Source organism: Martes martes, assembly GCF_963455335.1.
Source record: "Martes martes genome assembly, chromosome: 13".
Taxonomy (NCBI): Eukaryota; Metazoa; Chordata; class Mammalia; order Carnivora; family Mustelidae; genus Martes; species Martes martes.
This window is the reverse complement of record NC_137901.1, coordinates 30986968-31008419: the sequence shown is the minus strand read 5'-3', so window position 1 is coordinate 31008419 and position 21452 is coordinate 30986968. Positions and strand designations below refer to the sequence as shown.

The window sequence follows — 21452 nt, the reverse complement described above, 5'->3', positions numbered from 1 at the left end:
AATCTCACTTTTCTCTTTTCCCCACTGAATTTTATGGCCTCAAACTATGATCACTGCCCTTCTCTGAACTTTCTTGCACATTTTTATCCAGTCCTGTAACCTCACCTGCTGATACTTTATCTCTAGTCAGAACTGTGTGTCTTCTTTTTCCTGCAGTGCATCAGCTGTATGTCACTAAAGAAAAGCCAGCATTCATGGTGTTCTCACCATTTTTTAAAAAGATTTTATTTATTTATTTGACAGAGAGAGAGACACTGAGAGAGGGAACACAAGCAGGGGGAGTGGGAGAGGGAGAACAGGCTTCCTATGGAGCAGGGGGCCCAGTGTGGGGCTCCATCCTGGTACCCTGGGACCATGACCTGAGTGGAAGGCAGACGCTTAATGACTGAGCCACCCAGGCGCTCCATCACCATTGGTTTTAAATAGTGGTTCTCAACTGGAGCTCTTTTACACTTCCCTTAACCCCCAAAGCACATTTTGCAATGTCTGGAGACAGTTTTGGTTGTCACAACTAGGTAAGTGCCAGTGGCGTCTAGTGGGGTAAGTCAGGAGTATTACTAGACATTGTACTCCTGCCCAATTCTTTATTCTCTTTCACAGCCCATCTGCTTTAAAAAGACCTGTTCTCACTGTCTCCACTAATTTGGCTCCTTTTCTTCCTTCAGCCTTCTCCAGGAAGACTTCTAGCCCTACTCTGCTATTAAAACTAATTTTATCAAGATAAACAGTTACCTAAACCAAATCTAGCGGCCACTTTGCTTCCTAGCATCTTTGACACAGTTGAGCACTCCTTTGTTCCTGAAAACCTTTCTTAGATTTGATGTAATTCGCTCCTTTTCTTTTTGCCTTGCTGGCTATTTCTGCTTTACTGATTTCTTCCCTCTTCTCTCTGACCTTTACATATTCAGCTGTCTAGAAGTTCCATTGTCAGTATAAACCTTTTTGTTGGGGCGCCTGGGTGGCTCAGTGGGTTAAAGCCTCTGCCTTCGGCTCAGGTCATGATCCCAGGGTCCTGGGATCGAGCCCCGCATAGGGCTCTCTGCTCAGCAGGGAACCTGTTTCCTCCTCTCTCTCTCTGCCTGTCTCTCTGCATACTTGTGATCTCTGTCTGTCCAATAAATAACTAAAAAAAAAATAATAAAAAATCTTTGAAGAAAAAAAAAACCAAAAAAAAACCTTTTTGTTCTAGATCATTTTCCCCCCAAACTCTCTTTCAGCATTTTCATCCAGACCTGTGACTTTAATTAGGATCCAGATGCCAATGTTTTGAACTGATGCCATCAGCCCTGATAACCCCTCTGAGTTCTCTGTCTACTTGACATCCTAAGAATCTGGTAGGCACTTCAAACTCAGTATGTCTAAAACAGAATATTACTGATTCCCTGTCCCAAATTCTGCTCTTTCTTCATTCTCTTTCTCATTGTGATGAACAACAGTAGTTTCCCATTGCTAAGGCTGAATCCTTGGTGATATTCATTTCCTCTGCCCTCTCTCCCCTGCTCCATTGAAACCATCAACAACTGTCTTCCACTCCATTTCCAAAGTACAGCCTGGAAACATCTGTATTGTTTCTTTTCTGCCTAGGTATCAGTGTAATAGTTTCCCTGCCTCCATTCTCCATTCCCACAAGATGGCCAATGCGAGCTTTTAATACATCTCCTCCTTACCTGGCAGGGGAGATACCATGATCATGAAGGTGATTTTCCTGCAGCAAGCCTTGTTCATTGCACTCTGGATATGCTTACCCCTGCAATTCCTCCAAATGTGGGAAACTCGACTGCATAATTTGTGGTAGTGGGGGAGTGTGTTCATATTTCCCCTGAAAAAGAGAAAACAAAAATGTATATCTGAGTGTGTCACTACGAACTCTACACTCAGTTGCTGCTTCCCAGCTCATTTAGAATAAAATCATACCTGCTTAAGATGGTTCTCCCTAACCTATCAATCTGTGACCCATTTCCCTGAGTTGTCCTTTTTGTAAAAATCTTTTTATCAGTCAGTCAGATATGAAATTATGTTGTTTATCATTTTATTTTGTGAGTCCCCATTCTCTTCCAGAGTGTAAACTTCATGAATGTAGGGACCTTGTTGGTTCAGTTCACCACTATATCCCTTGTGCCTCAAACAATGTATAGAGTGAATACTCAGTAAATATTTGTTGGTTGAATAAACACAATTATTGTATGAGTAGAAATGGAATGACATCTGTGATAATGCTTTTTTTAAAAATAAATTCCCTTAAGGAAGTGAATAACTTAAAGCTAAATTAAGGCTGTTTAGCTATTATTGTGCGAGTCTAAGTGAGTTATCCCAATTTGATTACAAGATGACTTCAAGGTATAAGTTTTCATTATAGTCCCTCTTTTTTTTTTTCCACTTATAGTCCCTCTTGATTTTTATGGACAATATAAAATTCAAAAATATTGATAAAATAGGTGATTTGAAGTTTATATGAATAATCATTTTTGTCTTCAGGTTCCATTATCATTATAGTTCAGTAGTAACCAGTTTTCAGGTAAAAAATTGTACCTATTTATATAGTGGATAAGTAGATGGCTAGAGTAAAGGTGCTGTATCACCTAATGCCCAACCTCCATCCCTAGAGGAGACATGCAAGGTACTCGTTGAAACTTTTACTGAGATCAGCTAAAAGGCTTTATTGAATAAAAACAAAGCTTCATTTGCTCACCTCCATCCCCAAAGTCAAACTTGAATGTCTTTTATCACTACAGTGCTAAGAAAGGGCCATCCAGAAAAATTGTAACTCTCTAAGGAGAGAGGGTTTTGAAGGAGGAGGTGGATTGTCCCCAGTATACACTTACACGTTTCCCCACAAGGCTTCACCTCTGGAAATGAGCATTTGGAATAATACCATTCTTTCTAGAGGGAGAGGAAGTGGAATAGTTTGAGGACTGGTGAGGATAAACCTTTAGTTTCTATAGGAACCAGCATAGTCCAAAGATGATATTATTTATATACTTAGCCTATTCTTAATATAGTAGAGTACTAGCTATTTTCTCCTTCATTTAGGATTGCTTATATCCAGACAAGCCGCTGTAGTTCAAGATGGTGATTAATATCCCTGGGGAAATATTCCTGAATGATTAGTGGGATGACTGTTTAGCTCTTTCATTCCTTTAGCCATGACATGCTGAGGTAGTCTTAAGGTAGCCGATTCTTAACATCATCTAGCAAAGACAGATCTCCAGTGTTTAGTAAATGCTAATTAGATATAAAGTGGATTCTCCCTAGATTTCTCCTAAAAAGAATATCCTTACTGTAAAAATGTGAAAAGAATGCCATTAGATGGCTACTCCAAAAGTTTATCCCATAGTGTAGAACCTAGAAAGGACATTATATCAACATCCCAGAATAAGATACTTCTTTAAGGCTTGCTTTTCAGTGAGACAGCTGACAATGGCACATTCTATATTCTGTAGGAGTCATCATAAAGATCCAAGTACAACTACTTCTAGGAGTATGCTTAGCAGGAGAAAGAACTGCAGAACTAACGCATTACTATTTTTTTTTCTTTCCCATTCTCCTTTAGGTATTCTAACCTGATTTTGAACTTGTTTTCCCTGATGGTGGATGCAAACATTCCAGATATTGCTCTTGAACCAGATAAAACTGTGAAAAAGGTAATTTTTATACATTGTTAGGTATCATAGTCTACTTTTCATATATAAAGGATGTTAAGGTTTTAATAACCAATTTCCACTTGATGTGCCTGACTCTAGACTCTTAAGTAACATAAATTAAGAAAGAAACATTTTACATAATTTTTTCACCTTCCAGAATGCACCAGCCTCTCCTGTCCCTGCAGCCAAGCCAGTTCTGTTCATACCCACAGTCACATTACTAGGTCATTGTATCTACAGAGAAAGCTTACTACTACTACCTTGCTCTTTTTTTCTAGCTCTTCTGTAATACTCCTGATAGGATATTTGATTCCTGGCACTGCTATGCTATGCATGCTAAAGATCAAAGACAAACTATTATAGTTCTAACTAGGAGGAAAAAACCCATTCTTTATCTTTCCCATCCATATCCTTGGTTGCAGGGGTTTCTTACTCTGTCAGCAGAGTAGACACTTGCCTTTTAACTTGGCCTACAAGGAAAAGAAAAAAGGATAGTCTTTGTGTAGATGAACAGTGATTCAGAGTTGTTGTATCATGAATTCTAACAAGAGATGGGAGAAAGGACAGCGGATTTGAAGATTTTTGTCTGAATTAGCTTCTGATTCTCTGATTTGGTGGGGGAAGTGGGGTAGGAGGTGATAAGTAGAAAGTACTTTTAAAATTTTTTTTTTAATTTTTTAATTTAAAGTCAATTAACCAAGGTATACTACATCATTAGTTTTTGATATGATGTTCATTATTCATTATTGAATATAACACCCAGTGCTCATCATAGTACTTGCCCTCTGAAAGGACTTTTTTAAAATTCAAAGATAACATAAGATGATCTTCAATATCAGTGTGATTATCAGTATTGAACTTGAAAGACTGTATAGATTTTTGCCTTACAAAAATATATAATTACTAAAGGACAGTAGCAGTTTCAGAGATGGAGTCTCTATGGGGGATGAAAATAATAATTGGGACTAAAAAGCTCTAACTTCTGATATAGTAGACTCTGAACATTATTAAAAAAATTCATCCGGGGCACCTGGGTAGCTCAGTGGGTTAAGCCTCTGCCTTCGGCTCGGGTCATGGTCTCGAGGTCCTGGGATCGAGCCCCGCATTGGGCTGTCTGCTCAGTGGGGAGCCTGCTTCCCCCTCTCTCTCTGCCTGCCTCACTGCCTGCTTGTGATCTCTCTCTCTCTGTCAAATAAATAAATAAAATCTTTAAAAAGAAAAAAGATTTCTCTGGAGATTGAACATTGTCTTAGTCCGTTTGGGCTGCTATAAGAAAGTACCAGAGAATGGATGACCTATAAACAATAGAAATTTATTTCTTATAGTTTTGGAATCTAGAAGTTCAAGATCAGGGTGCCAGTGTGGTCAGGTGAGAGCCCTCTTTGGGTTGAAGACTTCTTGTATCTTCAGCTGGCAGAAGTCCTAGGGAGCTCTATGGGATCTCTTCTTTAAGGGTTCCTCTCTATGACCTAGGCACCTCCCAAGGCTCTACCCTAGTATCTTTCACATTGGGCATTAGTATTTCAACATGTATTTGGGGGGAAAGGAGCACAAATATTCATACCATTGCAAACAAATAAGAAACTCTTTTACCTAATTTTATAAGTCTACCACAAATATTGAGGGGGGGGGTTTAATGGAAATACTTCATTATTGAGCCATTTAAGAAAATTATGCTCTTTTTAAGACTTCAGTTATTATTTTATCCAGCAAGCACTGTTTCAGTAAACTCCCTTCTTCCCACAGGAAATAGACTAGTTATCACACTGGTTTTTGGCATGACTTCCTTTTGTCATTTATTTTTTATTTATTGACTAAAGCGAATTCATTCATCGAGAAATATAATTGGTTGATGAAAATTTCCCTTGTTATAGCAGCCCAGATGGACTAATTAATAGGTGTACTAGATTCCAAATATTGTTGGGCCCCCCCTTTTTTTTGCATTGATTTATTCAGGACTTGTTTTTTGATGTGTGCTTTCAATCCATTTATCTCTGGTCATATAGACACTTTTTCCTGATTTCACTCGAGTTCAGAGGTCAATTATGAAAGTTCTCTAGTGGTATTTGTTAAATTGAGACTTCCAATTTCTTCTGCCAGTTAAGTTATGTTCTTATTAGATCTTTTGTTCTATTTCTGTTTCTCTTTTAGAAAATTACTGATTTTAGGGGCATCTGGGTGGCTCAGTGGGTTAAAGCCTCTGCCTTCGGTTCAGGTCATGATCCTAGGGTCCTGGGATCGAGCCCCGCATTAGGCTCTCTGCTCAGCAGGGAGCCTGCTTCCCCCATTTTCTCTGCCTGCCTCTCTGCCTACTTGTGATCTCTGTCTGTCAAATAAATAAATAAAATCTTTAAAAAAAAGTACAGATTTTTATACCTTGTTGAAATCATAGTTGCTAACATTACTTCAGAGTCTTACCACTTGGAAAATTTTTGTGTTGACCTCATGAATGAAAACCAACTAAATAGGGTAGCATATTTGAGGCTGAGAGAAGTACAGATTATTTAAATTGAGTAATCATAATGAAGTGCAGTATTTTCTTGTCTCCATAACTTAATTTAGTATATATCAGTTTTGTTTTAATTTTTTGAAAATTGAATACTTACATATGGAATACATGATATTTTTAAAATCAGATTTATTTATTTCTTAGAAAACACAATTGCCCAAATAAATGAGGTTGAATCACAATTTAAAACATATGATCATGAATCACAAACATTAAGTACCTGGTAGTAGTAGGTTAGTGTGCTGCTTGCTCTTTGCTTTGTGCCATAGGAAGCTTCCACAAAAGTTGCTTGAATCCTTTTAATAATTTAGAACAAAGTTACCCAAGTAGTCTAATAAAAATAATGCATATTGATATAAAGCAAAGTGGTATGTACTAGTATAATTAAAGCATGATGGATAGACTAATTTCCAAAAATGAGCAAATAGATCATACTAGTTTTTTTCTTTTTTTAAAGATTTACTTATTTACTTTGATAAATACTTAGTAGTATTTATTTAGCTATTTACTAAGTGTCAAGCACTGTCTTAGTGCTTGAGTTATAGTAATAATAAAACAAAATTTTCTGCCTTCATGGAACTTACCTTCTAATAAGGGAAACAGAAAAGAAACAGGGTAAAATGAATAAAATATATAACATACTAATCATGATTAGTGTTTAGAGAAAAAAATAAATGAGAGAGGAAAATGAAATGTTGAGTTGGCATTGATTTTGGAAATTTTTAAATTTGTGGCCAGGGAAGGCTCACGAAGTAGGGTGTGTCAGTTTTTTCTGAATAAATGAAAAGGAGATATCTTATGAACATGTGGTATGGATAAAACTTTTAATCAACTCTTGTAGATTGTCCTAGTGAATAAAGGGAAGTTAAAATATTTGAGATAAGAAACCTACATATTCGGAAACTCATGTAACGTTGTATGTTGACTATACTTCAGTTTAAAAAAAGAAAAAAGAACTTGTATTTCCTAGCATATTATTAACTTTGTTACTAGGGAGAGTGTATTGATAAGACAATTGCCTATCTTCAGAGAATTTTAAATTTGCTTAGCTTCTGATACAGGTGAATCCCTATTAAAAAATGGGGTGAGGGAGAGAAATAGAATAGTTTAATGGATAAACACTACCACTTGATAGTGCTTTTTCATTTGTGTTTTCTTTAAATCAGTAATAAGGAAATCTTTTAAACTGTGGTAATAAATTTATTCATAGTAATTTAATGAGGTAATACTATTTTGTGTTGAAGAATAAATGGATGTGTTCTTTCTCTGATTTTTTTATTTTATTTTATTTATAATATTTGAGAGTGAGAGAGCATGAGCAGGGGGAGAGGCAGAGGGAGAGGGTGAGAGAAGCAGACTTCCCACTGAGCAGGGAGCCAGATGCTGGGCTTGATCCCCAGGCCCTGGGACCATGACCTGACCCAAAGACAGATGCTTAACTGACTGAGCCATCCAAACACCCCTCTCTAAATTGATTTTTGACTAAACTTTAAAACAAACATACATATTACAAGCAGCTACAAATTGTGTGAAGATCTCTTTCAAATGCACTATAAAATTAAATTACCTTTTGTGCCTACAAAGTTTGTTTAATAAAACATTACAATCTGTTGGAGGGAAGGGGTGGCTGGGAGATGGACATTGGGTAGGGTGTGTGTTGTGGTGAGCACTGTGTGTTGTGTAAGACTGACGAGTCACAGACCTGTACCTCTGAAACAATACATTATATGTTAATTTAAAAAAACTCTAAAAAAATTAAATTAAAATTAAAAAAAAAAACCAAGCCCTAACATCCATGCACATTGAATTTTTGTAACATAGGTTTTATTTTTCTCTACTAGTCCTGTGTCTTATTACAAACAATTATAGCATTAATTCTCTTTTAGCAGTAGTTGGATAGGGGTTCAATTTTTATAGTTTTTCTTTTTAATTATTCTTTTTAAATTTATTTTATTTTATTTTTTTAAGATTTTATTTATTTGACTGAGAGAGACAACACAAGCAAGGGGAGTGGGAGAGGGAGAAGCAGGCTTCCTGCTGAGCAGGGAGCCCAATGCAGGGCTTGATCCCGGGACCTGGGGATCGTGACCTGAGCCAAAGGCAGACCCTTAACCAACTGAGCCACCCAGGCACCCCTTATTCTTTATTTTAAATTCTGGCTTTTATTCAGGTAATGGAATTTTTTTGTTCTGTTGCAGCTCAGATAATCAAATGAACTCAGCAAGGAAATAATCTTTACATTAAGACTCTTCCTTTTACTCTGATGAGTGAAAATTTTTCCTTTGTTGTAATCACTTCTGTGATTAAATTATTAGGAAATGAGTACAAGGAAAAAATTTAAAATTCTAATTGGAATTAAAAATATTTAATAAGGAATGTCTGCTTTATTATTTTAACGAAAGTTACTCTTATTTCAGAGATGCTAAACACTAAATTATTTTAAGCAAGAGTCGTCTTTATTAATGAATGTTAAATTAGTCTTATAATGATGTATTTTGAGCTTTGAAAGACAAAGGGTAAAGATTACGTATAAATGAAATCTCTGTGTTCCTTAGGAAAGACAGTATAGTTTAGTCTAGAAAAGTGTTGCAGGGTTTTGTATGGGGCATAGCTCTACACATCTGAGAATGTGGATGCAAGAAGAGTATACATCAAAATGCTATTAAAGACAAAATTTAATATTTAGTACTAATTGGAATGTTAGACTGTGTGTGTGTGTGTGTGTGTGCGCGTGTGCACACACATGAATAGACCTTAAACTATAACCTGAACAGCAGAGAGAAGGTAGCTTGAAGAAAAGGATTAGAACCTTAAGGATCTATGGGACAGTATCAAGTAGCCTGATCAGTACATATGATGCCAAATCAGCCATTTATATGCCGTTAAGGATGGATTTTTCATATTTGGTAAATATGAAATATAAATATTCTATGCAAAATACATATAATCTGTGTTGCAGCACTTATAGAAGCATATAAGTTTTGACAAATTAAGCTAAAGTTTTGATTTTCCTGCCCTATAGTTTTTTCATGCCCTTAAAAATAGTTCCAGACTTGTCAGACATCTTAAATCAAAGAAAATAAAGGATTAAACTCAAGGAACTGATACACCATTGGGATTCAGAAATGGGAGAGCTAGTTCATTCAAGATATTCCTTAAGACATCCCTCCATTGAACTGTCCTTCACTTTTTAGTGAAGGACACATCTTTTTTATCCACATCTTTTTTACTTCCCCATCCTGAAGCTGCAGAGCTGTTGGATCATCTGGCATACTTCCAATCTAGTGAAGAAATAAGTGCGAATCCAGGGCCGTGGGTTGTCCTACTGTGTCCTTCTTAGTTTCCTAGTAGTTAAATTCTGTACTTAAAAGGAAGTAATAAATGTGACTACTTTTTATTTGCATAGAGGCATAGAGACATTTTCTCCTTGCCTGCTTTTTCAAAAGTATATTTGGGTCACTTACAAGAGGAGAAAGGAGTAGAGTTATAATGGTTATGTGCAGTGGCATGAGATTGTCTGGCAGCATGAGACCCTTGCCATCAGTGAAGGGGCTCTGGGTTGGTTGGCTTCATAAACTCTCTCTGCCTTTGTTTCTGCATCTTAGAGGTGGAGATACTGTCTACCTCAGAGTCAGGTGAAATACTGCATGTGAAGTGTTTTGCACAGAGTAGTCATTCAATACATTGGCTTTTATTTTTTAGGAACTATTCTCATATATGTCTCTACTAATTTTTCTGGTTATTCTTATAAAAATTCTAGTTATTGTTATTGGGAGTCAACTGTAACTTTAAATATGAAATAAAGAAAAATTCTTCTCTCTTTGGAAATTGCAGACCAATTGAAGTAGTTCTTAGCAGAAGTATAAAGAATTGCTGTAGGAAAGGAGGCATTCTGGAATATCTTAATTTTGCCAGTGATTGACATGATTCCTGTTCTCGTAGAGGCATTGAAATAGTGTGGGAGAATATTACTATAATCTCACTTTGGTATATCCATTTAATAATAGGTAACAGGGATAAAGTGAAGGAGATTATTAACAAATATGCCCCATTTTAAATTTTATACAGTAGTTCTAGCTTTGGAATGCAAAGAAAAAAAAACAGGGGCCCCTAGCTGGCTCAGTCAGAAGAGCATAGGACTCTGATCTCAGTCATGCGTTCAAGCCCCACGTGGGGTGTAGAGATTATTTAAATAAATAAAACTTGAGAAAAAAAAAGAAATGCAAGAAAATAAAGCACACTTTTGAATTAAAAGAACAATTTATGTTTATTTTCTTATATCTGCAGCACCTGGCAGAATCATGTTTACTGTTTATTTTTTCTTAAAAAAATATCTAACAACCAACAAAGAAAGAGTGATTAAAGAGCATATAGCAAAAACAATAAACTTCACTCAGAAGAATAATAATATTCAGAACTTCTTGTAAGTTATGGATTACTTCTTTGTCATGGAAATAGGTCATAATATATTGTAACAACATCTATATCAATCTGATGCTGTCTCTTTAAATTGAGTCCTTTTTTTCATTCAAAAGACTAACCTACTGTGACCTCATAGGTTCAGGATAAATTCCGACTGGACCTGTCTGATGAAGAGGCGGTGCATTACATGCAGAGTCTGATCGACGAAAGTGTCCATGCTCTCTTTGCTGCAGTGGTAGAACAGATTCACAAGTTTGCCCAGGTAAGTTCTCTGAAGGCAGTGCAATTGATCTCAGCTTCTCTGTGTCCTACCCCAGAGTCCTCAGGGAGTCATGCTTTTCTCCTGCTAGTGATGTCTTCTCTGCGTTTTGTCAAGACTTTTTGACATCAGCCTGCTGATGTGAATGTGTTGCATACATTATTAACTCTGAATCATCCCACTTAAATTTTCATGGTTGTTAACCAGACTGTGGAGTATCGGCATAGGTATTTGTCCTTTATAGTCAGTGGTGATTGTAAATCTTTCTTGAGAATGATCCTGAGTCTCGCAGAGGCCTTGGCAAGTGAGACTTGAACTCTTGTTGGGTTTTGACAAATGGAGAAGTGCTAGGAAAGGAGTATAAAAGCTGAGAAAAGCAGTGCATAACACATGCTGAAAAAGTCTATCTGTAGACTTACTGTTAGTAGAATCTTGCATGCAGATGTCTAGGGAGACCTTTTCACACTAGCCTGTGATGGTAAACCCCAGGTTTAAAACCTGGTTTTATTATGAATTTCCTAATGAGGATGATTATGAAAATGGTAAGCAAACAGAAAAATTAGGCCTCTTTCCCTCCCACACACTCACACTCTTCTTCTTGCACACTCCTTCCTGACTTTGCTTATTCTGTTAATAATTTTACTTATCACCTAATTTTACTAATCACCTGTCTACTTTGCCTTCTTCCTCACCTAGTACTACTGTCACCAAGCCTTTTCAGTTTAACCATTTCCTTTTTAGTTTAACCATTTCTTTAATTATCCTTTTCTATCATTTTCTGACTAAAATTTTTTGTTAAAGATTTTATTTACTTATTTGACAGAGAGAGAGAGAGATCACAGGTAGGCAGAGAAGCAGAGAGAGAGGGAGGAGGAAGCAGGCTCCCCGCTGAGCAGAGAGCCCAATGTGGGGCTTGATCCCAGGACCCTGAGATCATGACCTGAGACTAAGGCAGAAGCTAAACCCACTGAGCCACCCAAAAGCCCTCCAACTAACATCTTAATCCATTTTTTGTTCTTTAAGATATCTTGGATAACTAAAATCCTTTATAATTCTTCTGTAGTAGTTTTTTTCTTTAAGCATTTTTTATCCTTCTAAATATCCCAGTCAGATATATTTTCACAAAATAATGTCTTTTTTTTTTTTTTTTTTTTAATTTCAAGGCGTACAGTGTTTCCCCATTGCTTAACAATGAAGTCCATTCTCTGGCAGCTCAAGGCCTTCTAGGATATTGTATTCCAAGCTACTCTCCAAGGTGTTTCCCTAATAACCTCTCTGAATATTTTGTTCTTTTCTGTCTCTGTGATTACTTTGCAGCTGCCTTTTATTCAGCATAGAATATCCATCTTCTTCAGTGAATCTTTGGTAAATTTCTGCCTACCAAATCCAAGCTGTCGTCTAAGATCTATTCTTAATGCCACTTTGATTGATCTTCCTCTGAATATTTATAGGACTTTTATCTTTATTATGAGTTGCACTTATATTTTGCTTTCTATTATAGATACTTGGATACTTTTTTTGTAACTCCTAAAATACAGACTTTTTGAAGACGGGGCTCTATCTGTTACTCACATATTAGCACAGTGCTTTATCTACTTAAAAAATATCCAAGGAATGTAAAGGAGTTTCTTCCTGTAAATGTTACCTTATTCTCTTTTGCTAGCTTAACAAAAGTTTCTTCTCCCAGAACACCAGTTTGGGTTCTGTGTTATTACAGGGACCAATCAGGGATTGCTCCCCAGGTTATTAGTCCTAACCGGTCACCTCTCAAAGGAATAAACTGATTCAGATGGTACATGATTTGTCTAGCTAATGGTAGATCTGAGTTTCCATATAGCACAGCAGGGTATTTTGGAGCAATTGGGGATAGAAACCAAGAATGGGATAATACTTCGCTAACGTCATGTGACTAACAAGGGAGAGAATCAAGACTTGAACCCAAATCTTTTGACTCCCATACCTAGTATTTTTGAAACTTGTATTCTTGTCAGTGTCTTGCTTACTGCTATATTATGTTAGGAGTTACTGAAACTTTCCCTGGCACAGCCCTCATAATCCACTTACTTTTCCTCTCCCTTTTTGTATGTACACCTTTTTTTTTTCTTTTTAAAAACTCAGATAGTTTTAACATGCTTGAGGTTAGCTAACTTCTGTGTCTTTGCATTTCCTTCAGAGTTGGTCATTTATATTTCATTTTTGCTTTGTCCTTATCTACAGCTGAACAAATTTCTCTCCTTTAAGAGTTTTCGTTCTTGCATATTTCAAGTTTCTCAGTTTTCTCCTTTAGCTTCCTCAGCATTTACAGTATAATAGAGCTAAAACTCCACACTTAAAATTAACACTGCTGCCTGATACCTCATTTCAGATTATCTGTAGCTATATAACAAACCTGGACTCACTAGCTTAAAAAACAATAATGATTTATTATTTATGATTCTTCAGTCAGGATTTCAGCCAGAGCCCACCTATATGGCTCTTTTGTTTCCTGTTACATCAGGTAGGTTCACTCATTCAGCTGTTTTCAGCTGGTGATTGGGTTTTTCTGAAGGATCCAATAGGTTTCACACACCTTCACTTTGGAACTATTCTAGATGGTCTGTCTCTGCTTCTCTCACTGTTCCCTCCTCTAGCCAGGGCTGCTATTCTTCTGCATGATGATGGCTGTCCCCCCAAGGAATGTGAAAGCCCTCTAAGAGGGCAGCAGGCCTCTTAGAGCAAGTCAGTAGGCCAGCCTTGGCTCTCAGGGACAAGAGAAGTGTGTACTCTGGAGAGGGATTAAGTGTGGTATCCTTGAAAACTCAACTGCCACTCATCTAATACATTCTAGCTTAAAGTTTGAACTTTCAAGCAAGGTTTGTGAATGAACTTGTGGTATACTTTATTTATTTATTTTAAGATTTTATTTACTAATTTGAGAGAGAGAAAGTGAGTGAGTGAGTGAGAGAGTGAGCACGAGTAGGGGGGAGGAGGACAGGGAGAAGGAGACTCACCACTGAGCAGGGAGCCTGACATGGAGCTTGATCCCAGGACCCTGAAGTCATGACCCAAGCTGAAGGCAGATGCTTAACTGACTGAGGCACCCAGGTGCCCCTGAGTTAGTGGTATACTTTAGTTTAGTTTTGAAATTGTTTTGTCAATTTATGAGAGAGAGAGAGAGAGTGAGTGAGAGTGCCTGGGACCGAGACGGGATGGACAGAGGGAGAGGGAGAGAAAGAATCTAAAGCAGACTCCCTGCTGATAAGGGAGCCTGATGTGGAGCTTGATCTCATGACCTGAGCCAGAATCAAGAGTCCGAAGGATTAACTGACTGAGCCACCCAGGTGCCCCAGAAGGACTATTTTTTTTTTTTTAATTCCTTGTATTAAAAATACAGGAGAGAAAAAGCTAGATAAAAAAGGGACCACATTCTTATTTGGAGGAGGTAGTAACAGAAGGATCTTTCTTTACCAATGTCTCTGGGCCTCAGTTTCCACATCTGTAAAGTGATTGGCATTGAGATAGAAACTAAATTTGATCTATTGTCAGAAATATACACAAAGGTTAATTGCTTTCTGCATATAAAGCTGATCTTGACTATTGCCAAGACTGAAAGTAAATGAAACCCTCAGCACCGATGGTTAAATTACGAAGGTTGTTCAGAACCAAGAGCTAACGCATGTACCTTTTCTATTCATAGAGAAAATATGAATATGGCTAATAAATTGGTAATAGAGGTAGATGTGCTCTTAACTTAAACTTGGGAAAGATAATTTTATAAGCATGAACTAACAGAGGATTATATTTTCTGGAAAGAAATATTAAGTCTTTCTTAGGTTTCTGTTTTTTAGTTCTTCAGTAAAATGGTAGATAAGATGTAATAATCCTAAATAAATAGTTATTTTAAATTACTTTGGCCTTCATCATTACAAATTCTCTTGGACTAGGATAGATTCTTAATAACAAAATAGTACTTTTATCTAAAATCAAGGCCATAAAGGGGTGCCTGGGAGGTCAGTTAGTTAAGCATCTGCCTTCGGCTCAGGTCATGATCCCAGAGTTCTGGGGTTGAGTCCTGCATTGGGCTTCTTGCTCAATAGGCAGCCTGCTTCTGCCTCTCCCTTGGCCTGCCATTCCCCCTGCTTGTGCTCTCTCTCTCTGTCAAATAAATAAATAAAATCTTTAAAAAAAGAAAAAAATCAAGGCCGTAGCAGCATGAATATGAATTAAGAGGAACTATCTGGATGATTCCAGCAATGTAGAGACCACCAGTGTCATCCTAGATAGGTAATAGTGGAGACTTAATACTGCATGAATATTTATGTAGACAAAATTTTTTACATCATCATATCTCAGCGCCCCATTTTACAGTGAGAGATAATTGTATCTGGGACAATAACCTTATTTATTTGAGCTGTGTATTTCATATAGTACTTCACTATTTTTTAACATTATATAATCTCTACTGTAACCACAAAAGTGAGTTTTAACATTTTCCCCGCTTAAAGATGGGTGGGCTGACCCACATAAAAAGTTGTTTCCTAGCTTACCAAATTCAAGTCTTTACCAGAATATCCTGCAATATTCTACATCCTAAGAAATGAACTTGATAATGCTTGGGTTTCCTTAAATAAGTCACCACTGCCTGTACTCATTACCTGTGCCTATACTCTTGCTTAGCTGAAACAATACCAAAATCAGAGTAACCCAAGGATGTTTAATTTCATTGGAATTTGTTTAGGCATTGAAGATTACAAGAGATACTAAATATTGTTTTAACCTCATGTAAGTCTTTTCAAATTAAGAAATTACGAAGCATAGCTATTTCTTTTTAAAGATTTTATTTATTCTTTTATTTCAAAGATAGTGAACAAGCAAGTGAGCATGAGGGGAAGGGCAGAGGGAGAGGGAAAAGCAGACTCTGTCCAGAGCACAGAGCCCAGTGAGACCCTCCGGACCCTGAGGTCATGACCTGAGTCAAAAATCAAGAATCGATTAACTAACTGAGCCTTCCAGGCACCCTGAAGCATAGCTATTTCTTAATTAATCTCTGAAGTTTATTTTTTCTTTGAACTGACACTTCTAGATGCTGTGTATTTTCTAAGTAGTGACTATATATTTTCTAAGTAATACTTAGAATAAATGACATGCACATGCAAATCTGGATGATCAACATCTATTTTTTTGGTCACTCATAACATTTATAATAAGGATGTATACAGCTAATTGGTTTAGGCTAATTTTACTGCATTTCTATTAATCACTGTGGATTGTAGGACATTTTTCTAAAAATGGAGGTAAAGTAATTGATACATGTTAACAAAAATTGTAGTTGTTTCAGCATAAAAGAAATTATAGTCTAAAAGAAGACTATAAAATTGCCACATACAACTATTATGTTGCATGCTGAAAAGGCTTATTTTCTTCCATCATACCATTCCCTAGGAAGGGTAGAGATTAAACACTGCAATATTTGTTGCCTAGCAACACCCACCTATTAGTGATACAAATTTTCCACTGAAAAACACTTTTTATTTAGGTCATTGTCTTTGAGATTGCATCATCAGAACTCTTGTCCCCACTAAAATGATCTTTAAAGGGCTTTCTAGTCTTGTCTGCACAGAAAGGTAGAGGTCACTTAGTTTGTGTCATTTACTGCTCTAAAACTAGCCTTTGGTTGGTAATCTCTCACATGACAGCCCGTTTCTTCTCTGTTTCTGCTTTCTCCTGTCTCTCTCTCTCTCTCCACTGATTGATGAGAGAAGGCTGAAGAGCGAGGTGTGGTTTCCATTCACTTAGTACATACTGATCTAATTAATTGAATCTTGGTAGATTAACTAGGGTTAGAGATGTATTTTTTGTAGACAGAGTAAAACAGTAAGAACAGATGGCATGGCTTTCAGAAAGTTTACTGAAGTTCCAGCTCAAGATATTGGGAGCACTTACTGCTTTACATTTGGTAAGAATCCTTAATTAGCCCCTGTGGTGTTCAAAGGGAGAAAAGCTCAGATACAAGCAGAGGGGCACATGAATGTTCAGTCATATATTATGTGCCTTTAACTGAAGAGAATTCAACTATATGTACTTGGGGTGATTTAAAAGACAAACAAAGTGAAAGGAGACAGACAGTGTGGTTATTCTGCCTGATGTTTTTCTTGAACAGCATATGTCCTAATAAAGGTGAGAAGAGCTTCGTCAGGGATGTTTCAGATCCCAGGGGTCTCCCATGACATGACATCTTGCCATGCTGAGTGTGATTCCAGTTACTGGGGATTCTCGTTTTTTTGTACAAGGGGGCTTCTAAGTGCAGGCCATCCATCTGCCCCTTCTGCTGCTCAAAAAAACCTAGGTGGTTTTTTTTTTTGTTTGTTTTTGTTTTTTGCATTACTATTAATGGAAAAGCTTCCTGTTCTGAGCTTTTGGAGAGATGACTATATGTAATGTGTTGCCTTCTGAGGAGTTTTTTTTGTTTTGTTTTGTTTGTTTGTTTTTGAGTAATTTTGTTTGTTTATGTTCCTGTTCTACCTTTATGTGCTGACCCTAACACCTCAGCCCCATGTAGGATGTTTGGTCTGTAACTGCTCTACTCTCTGATCTACTTTGAGAGCGCATAGATGCAAAAGATACCCTAGGAGAAGAGAATAGAGCCTTATTTCTGAGTTTATGTTATGTACCTTATTTTACCATTAGGAATAAAAAACAATAGTGTAAAATATTTAATTGAACAAAACAAAAAGTATTGAATTCTTTAGCCAAAGAGAAATTTTTTTTCAAAAACCAAGCTTTTTTTAAAATTTAGTTAATAACTTTCTAAAGACATAAATGATTCCAGACCAGTGGCTTTAATAAATAACTATCATAATACCATTATATCATACAAAAATATTTTGTATCATTTTGTGTCCCAGATCTATTCCTCACTTATCTGAATTATCCTGGGAGGAATAAAAATTAACAACAAAGAAACAATAATAATAGTAATAATTACAGCCTACCGTACACTTAGATGTGTGAGAAATTACATAAAGAACTTTCTCTGTATCACCTTGTTGAATCCTCACGCCTGTGTGTGTATCACCAGGCCTGTTTTACAGAAGAGAAAAACCAAGGCTGAGATTAAATAACTCGTGGTCTCAGGTTTAATGTGGGACAAAAGTTCAGATTCAACCCCAGACCATAGGTTGTAGAAATAGTAGTTTCTATATCATGTTTTTTTTTGGTATATATATTTAAGCTTTAATTTATTAGAGATGAGTGGATTTTGTTGTGAGTTGTGAATTTTAAAAAATATACTTGTAAATTTAAGAATATGATCTTTAACTTTTCTCTCCTTAATGTTTCATCTGCTCTTCAAAAGGAAAAAAAAAACCAAAAAACCAGCTATGCAAACAGCTAAGAGAGTGTGCTATAAAAAGGAGTCATTGGAACCAGTTAATCCCAGATAAATATGATAAATGTGGGGTAACGTTTATTTTGCACATTGGCCATAAGCCAGTCCTGAATTTTATTGCCCCCCACATGCTCTCGGGTGGCTGTGTAGTCAGCCCTGCTGCGCGAGTAGCCGTCAGAACCCACCATGTTTAAAAACAGCATACAGGCACTTGTGACATTACAAATGTTTTAAAGTCTTAAGAATAATTACTGTAATAGCAGCAGTCAGCAGAGTGCCCCATAATTTTCAGCTAAAATGCCCTGCAGTTTATTCTTTATCTGTAGAAATTTAATTTCCTTGTCTTCTGTGGGGCAAGTTTTCAAACACTTGAGTATAATCCATAGTAAGATTTGTCTGTTTGCTTCATTAACTGCTTTTAGGAAAGTTAGTTGTCATGCTGTTGTTTCCCTGCCCCTCTGTTGTATCAAACCCTTTTATATAAATTCATCAGGGAGTTGAATGTTTTGGGACTGACTCTGCTACATAGTATTACTGATTTTTTTCCCCCCGCAGACAGATGCTCACAAGTATTTAGGTGACCTATTAGAGACCGTGTGTTCAGTAGTAGTGTTTTTCCTACACATACAAACATATGTATCCACATGTGTGGATTTCCTTGTTTCCAGGATGTTTTCCTAGCATGTCTGTGAGAACCCTCCACAGTTTGGCTCTAACCCGCATTTTCAACTTCAGTCATCTTACACGAGCCTTCAAAAAGAGTCTTCTTTGTAGCTCTGATGATTTACCCCCATGGCTCTTTCTCATACCCAGTATTTCCCTCAACCCCCCACAAACAGTCCACCTCTGCTTGTTGCCTGGAATGAGTTCCCCACCCATTGCCCGACTTTTGGATGTACTTGTGTGTGTATGAGTGGTGACCCTGTATATGAGCTGTGTATGTCTTCAGGCTTTTTTTGTCTTGAGTATCACAGGGACTCTCACAAAACCTGAGCCGTTCCTGGCACACAGTAATACCAAATAAATGTCTGTGATTTTATATAAGTGCCAAGGACCATTTGAGAAGTTAATTTTATTTTCTCTGATATTGTCTTCTAGAAGATATTTAAACAGCTTCTTAAATCAGAAATTACATTCCTTTTAAAAGCATTAAAGCTGAATCTTACCATATTATTGCTAGAATCACCACTTTAAATTGTATCAGATTAAAATCAGTCAACATCTGTCACATTTTTACACATATACATGAATATGCACACATACCCACAAATATTTGTCAGTGAGGTTTTTCCCCCCGTCATTGTTTTTTCTTAGAGTAATAATGAGGTAAATTTAATGGAAACAAAATTATCTTGCCCATATCCAGCATTCTTATTTCCTCCAAGATGTTGCCAGCATGTATTTTATTGAACAAGGTGGCGCATGAGTTATGGATGACTCAGTTATGTTCACGCAAACAATTAAGAGTTGTCCGTACTGAGAATGGTGACTGGCAGCATCTGTACATGTTAAAGACAACCATTAACTGTTGCAGATTAAATTTATATTAGCCAGTTCTCAGAAGTAATGGGTAGCATTCTCAGAATTTCACTGAATGCTAATTTTGAGAAATAATGAAGAGAGGTAGTGTCACACATTTCTTTATAAGCAATATCTGAGGTAACTGTGGGGGTGCCTAGCATAAAATAGGGACTAGAAACATTGGTTTCTTTTATTTCCACTTGATATATATATATTTTTAATATTTTATTTATTTGAGACAGACAGAAAGAGAGAGAGCACAAGCATGGAGAAGAGCAGGCAGAGGGAGAGGGAGAAGCAGGCTCCCTGCCAAGCAGGGAGCCTGATACGGGACTTGATCCCAGGATACTAGGACCATGACCTAAGCTGAAGGCAGACGCTCAACCAACTGAGCCACCCAGGCGCCCCTCCACTTGATATTTTAATATCAAACACTGTTAATGTGTTGGCCACCACAAAATCCATGACTGGGCCTCCTTGTTCTTTCAGGACTACTGTCTTTGATTTGATTCCAGATCAGTTCTGGAATGAAGTGGGTGCACTCTGTGGAATAAGTTAACAGCTTTTCAGTAGCTAAAAATGTCATGCCAAGAACTAAGCATTTTTTAGAACTATAGACTCTGTTGTTTGTCTTTCTTTGTGAAATTGAAGTTAATTACTTTCTACTTGTTTATCTTTTTTTATAGTACTGGAGAAAATGAAATTGGACTTGGCACATCAGGATGTTTGGCTCTGTAAGAATTTAGAAGCAACCTCTGTATAAGGAAGACTTCAGAGTAATAAGAGAACATTTGATATTCAAGATACCATATATCCTAAATGTTAACATGGTGCCTGAACTCAGTTTCTTTGGATGTCATTGCTTAAATACGGCCTTGAATGGTTTGTTTTGAAATAGTGTATATATTTATTTTCAAATATACACATTGTTAATAAGCTAAGAAGTGAGAAATTTATTCCAGGATCATGTACATATTATAAGAGTTCTGGAAGAATGTTATGTTGAAATAGTAAAATATTTTAGTCTTTGAGTTTGGAATGTCCTTTTTTTTAAAAAAAAATAATAATCTCTTCACATCAGAACAGTAGTTAAGAATTTGGATGATCTCAGTCAAGAAGACTTTTTTGGTTTGTCTTTCCCTCTGCCATTTCCCTCTCTCTCCCCACTCATGTTTGTTTTGCTTAAGCTGTAATACTTGAAGTTTTACATATTGTGGCTCATTCTTTTACAGTTCAACGATTACTACATATACGTCAAATAAGACAGTCATTTTCTCTCACTTTTAAATATAAATCTTATTTGAAAACTATGGTTAGTTTACAGTTCTCCTACCTTGTAAGTATATAAAGCAGGATATGTAAATGTAGCAATCTGAATTCCTGGCCAAAAGGTCATAATGACAGCAGCTTTTAGTGTTGAGCCCAAGATATTTTTACATATACATGTAAGCATAAATTGTCTTTCTGCAATAAATACATTTTTGATGCAAACTTACTTTTCAAAAGGTTTTTGAAATAGCTTTACTAGACCTGTTAATGTAATACATCCTTTCTGATTTAAGCAAAATGATTTCTTGTCTTTTAAGACTAAAAGTCCTGCTAATTCATCTAGCCTCCTTGCCTCATGGTACTTTAGGAAAAGAGCACATACAAAAATAGAAGAGTAACACTATCGTAATCCTTGCAAATTAATGTGTGGCATGGTCATGTGATTTTGTTTTGGAAGAAAAACAG

General features: G+C 36.6%; 1 protein-coding gene across 1 annotated transcript in view; it reads left to right on the top strand.

Annotated features, from left to right (window-relative positions):
* PIK3C3 (phosphatidylinositol 3-kinase catalytic subunit type 3) overlaps positions 1 to 21212 on the top strand; it is a 138431-nt gene extending 117219 nt beyond the window's left edge. Inside the window, exons 23-25 of the mRNA XM_080821014.1 lie at positions 3551 to 3641; positions 10709 to 10834; positions 20405 to 21212. Coding sequence (XP_080677140.1) covers positions 3551 to 3641; positions 10709 to 10834; positions 20405 to 20419 — 232 coding nt within the window. The 3' untranslated portion in view covers positions 20420 to 21212. The remainder of the gene's footprint in view (positions 1 to 3550; positions 3642 to 10708; positions 10835 to 20404) is intronic.
* The last annotated feature ends 240 nt before the right edge of the window (positions 21213 to 21452 follow it).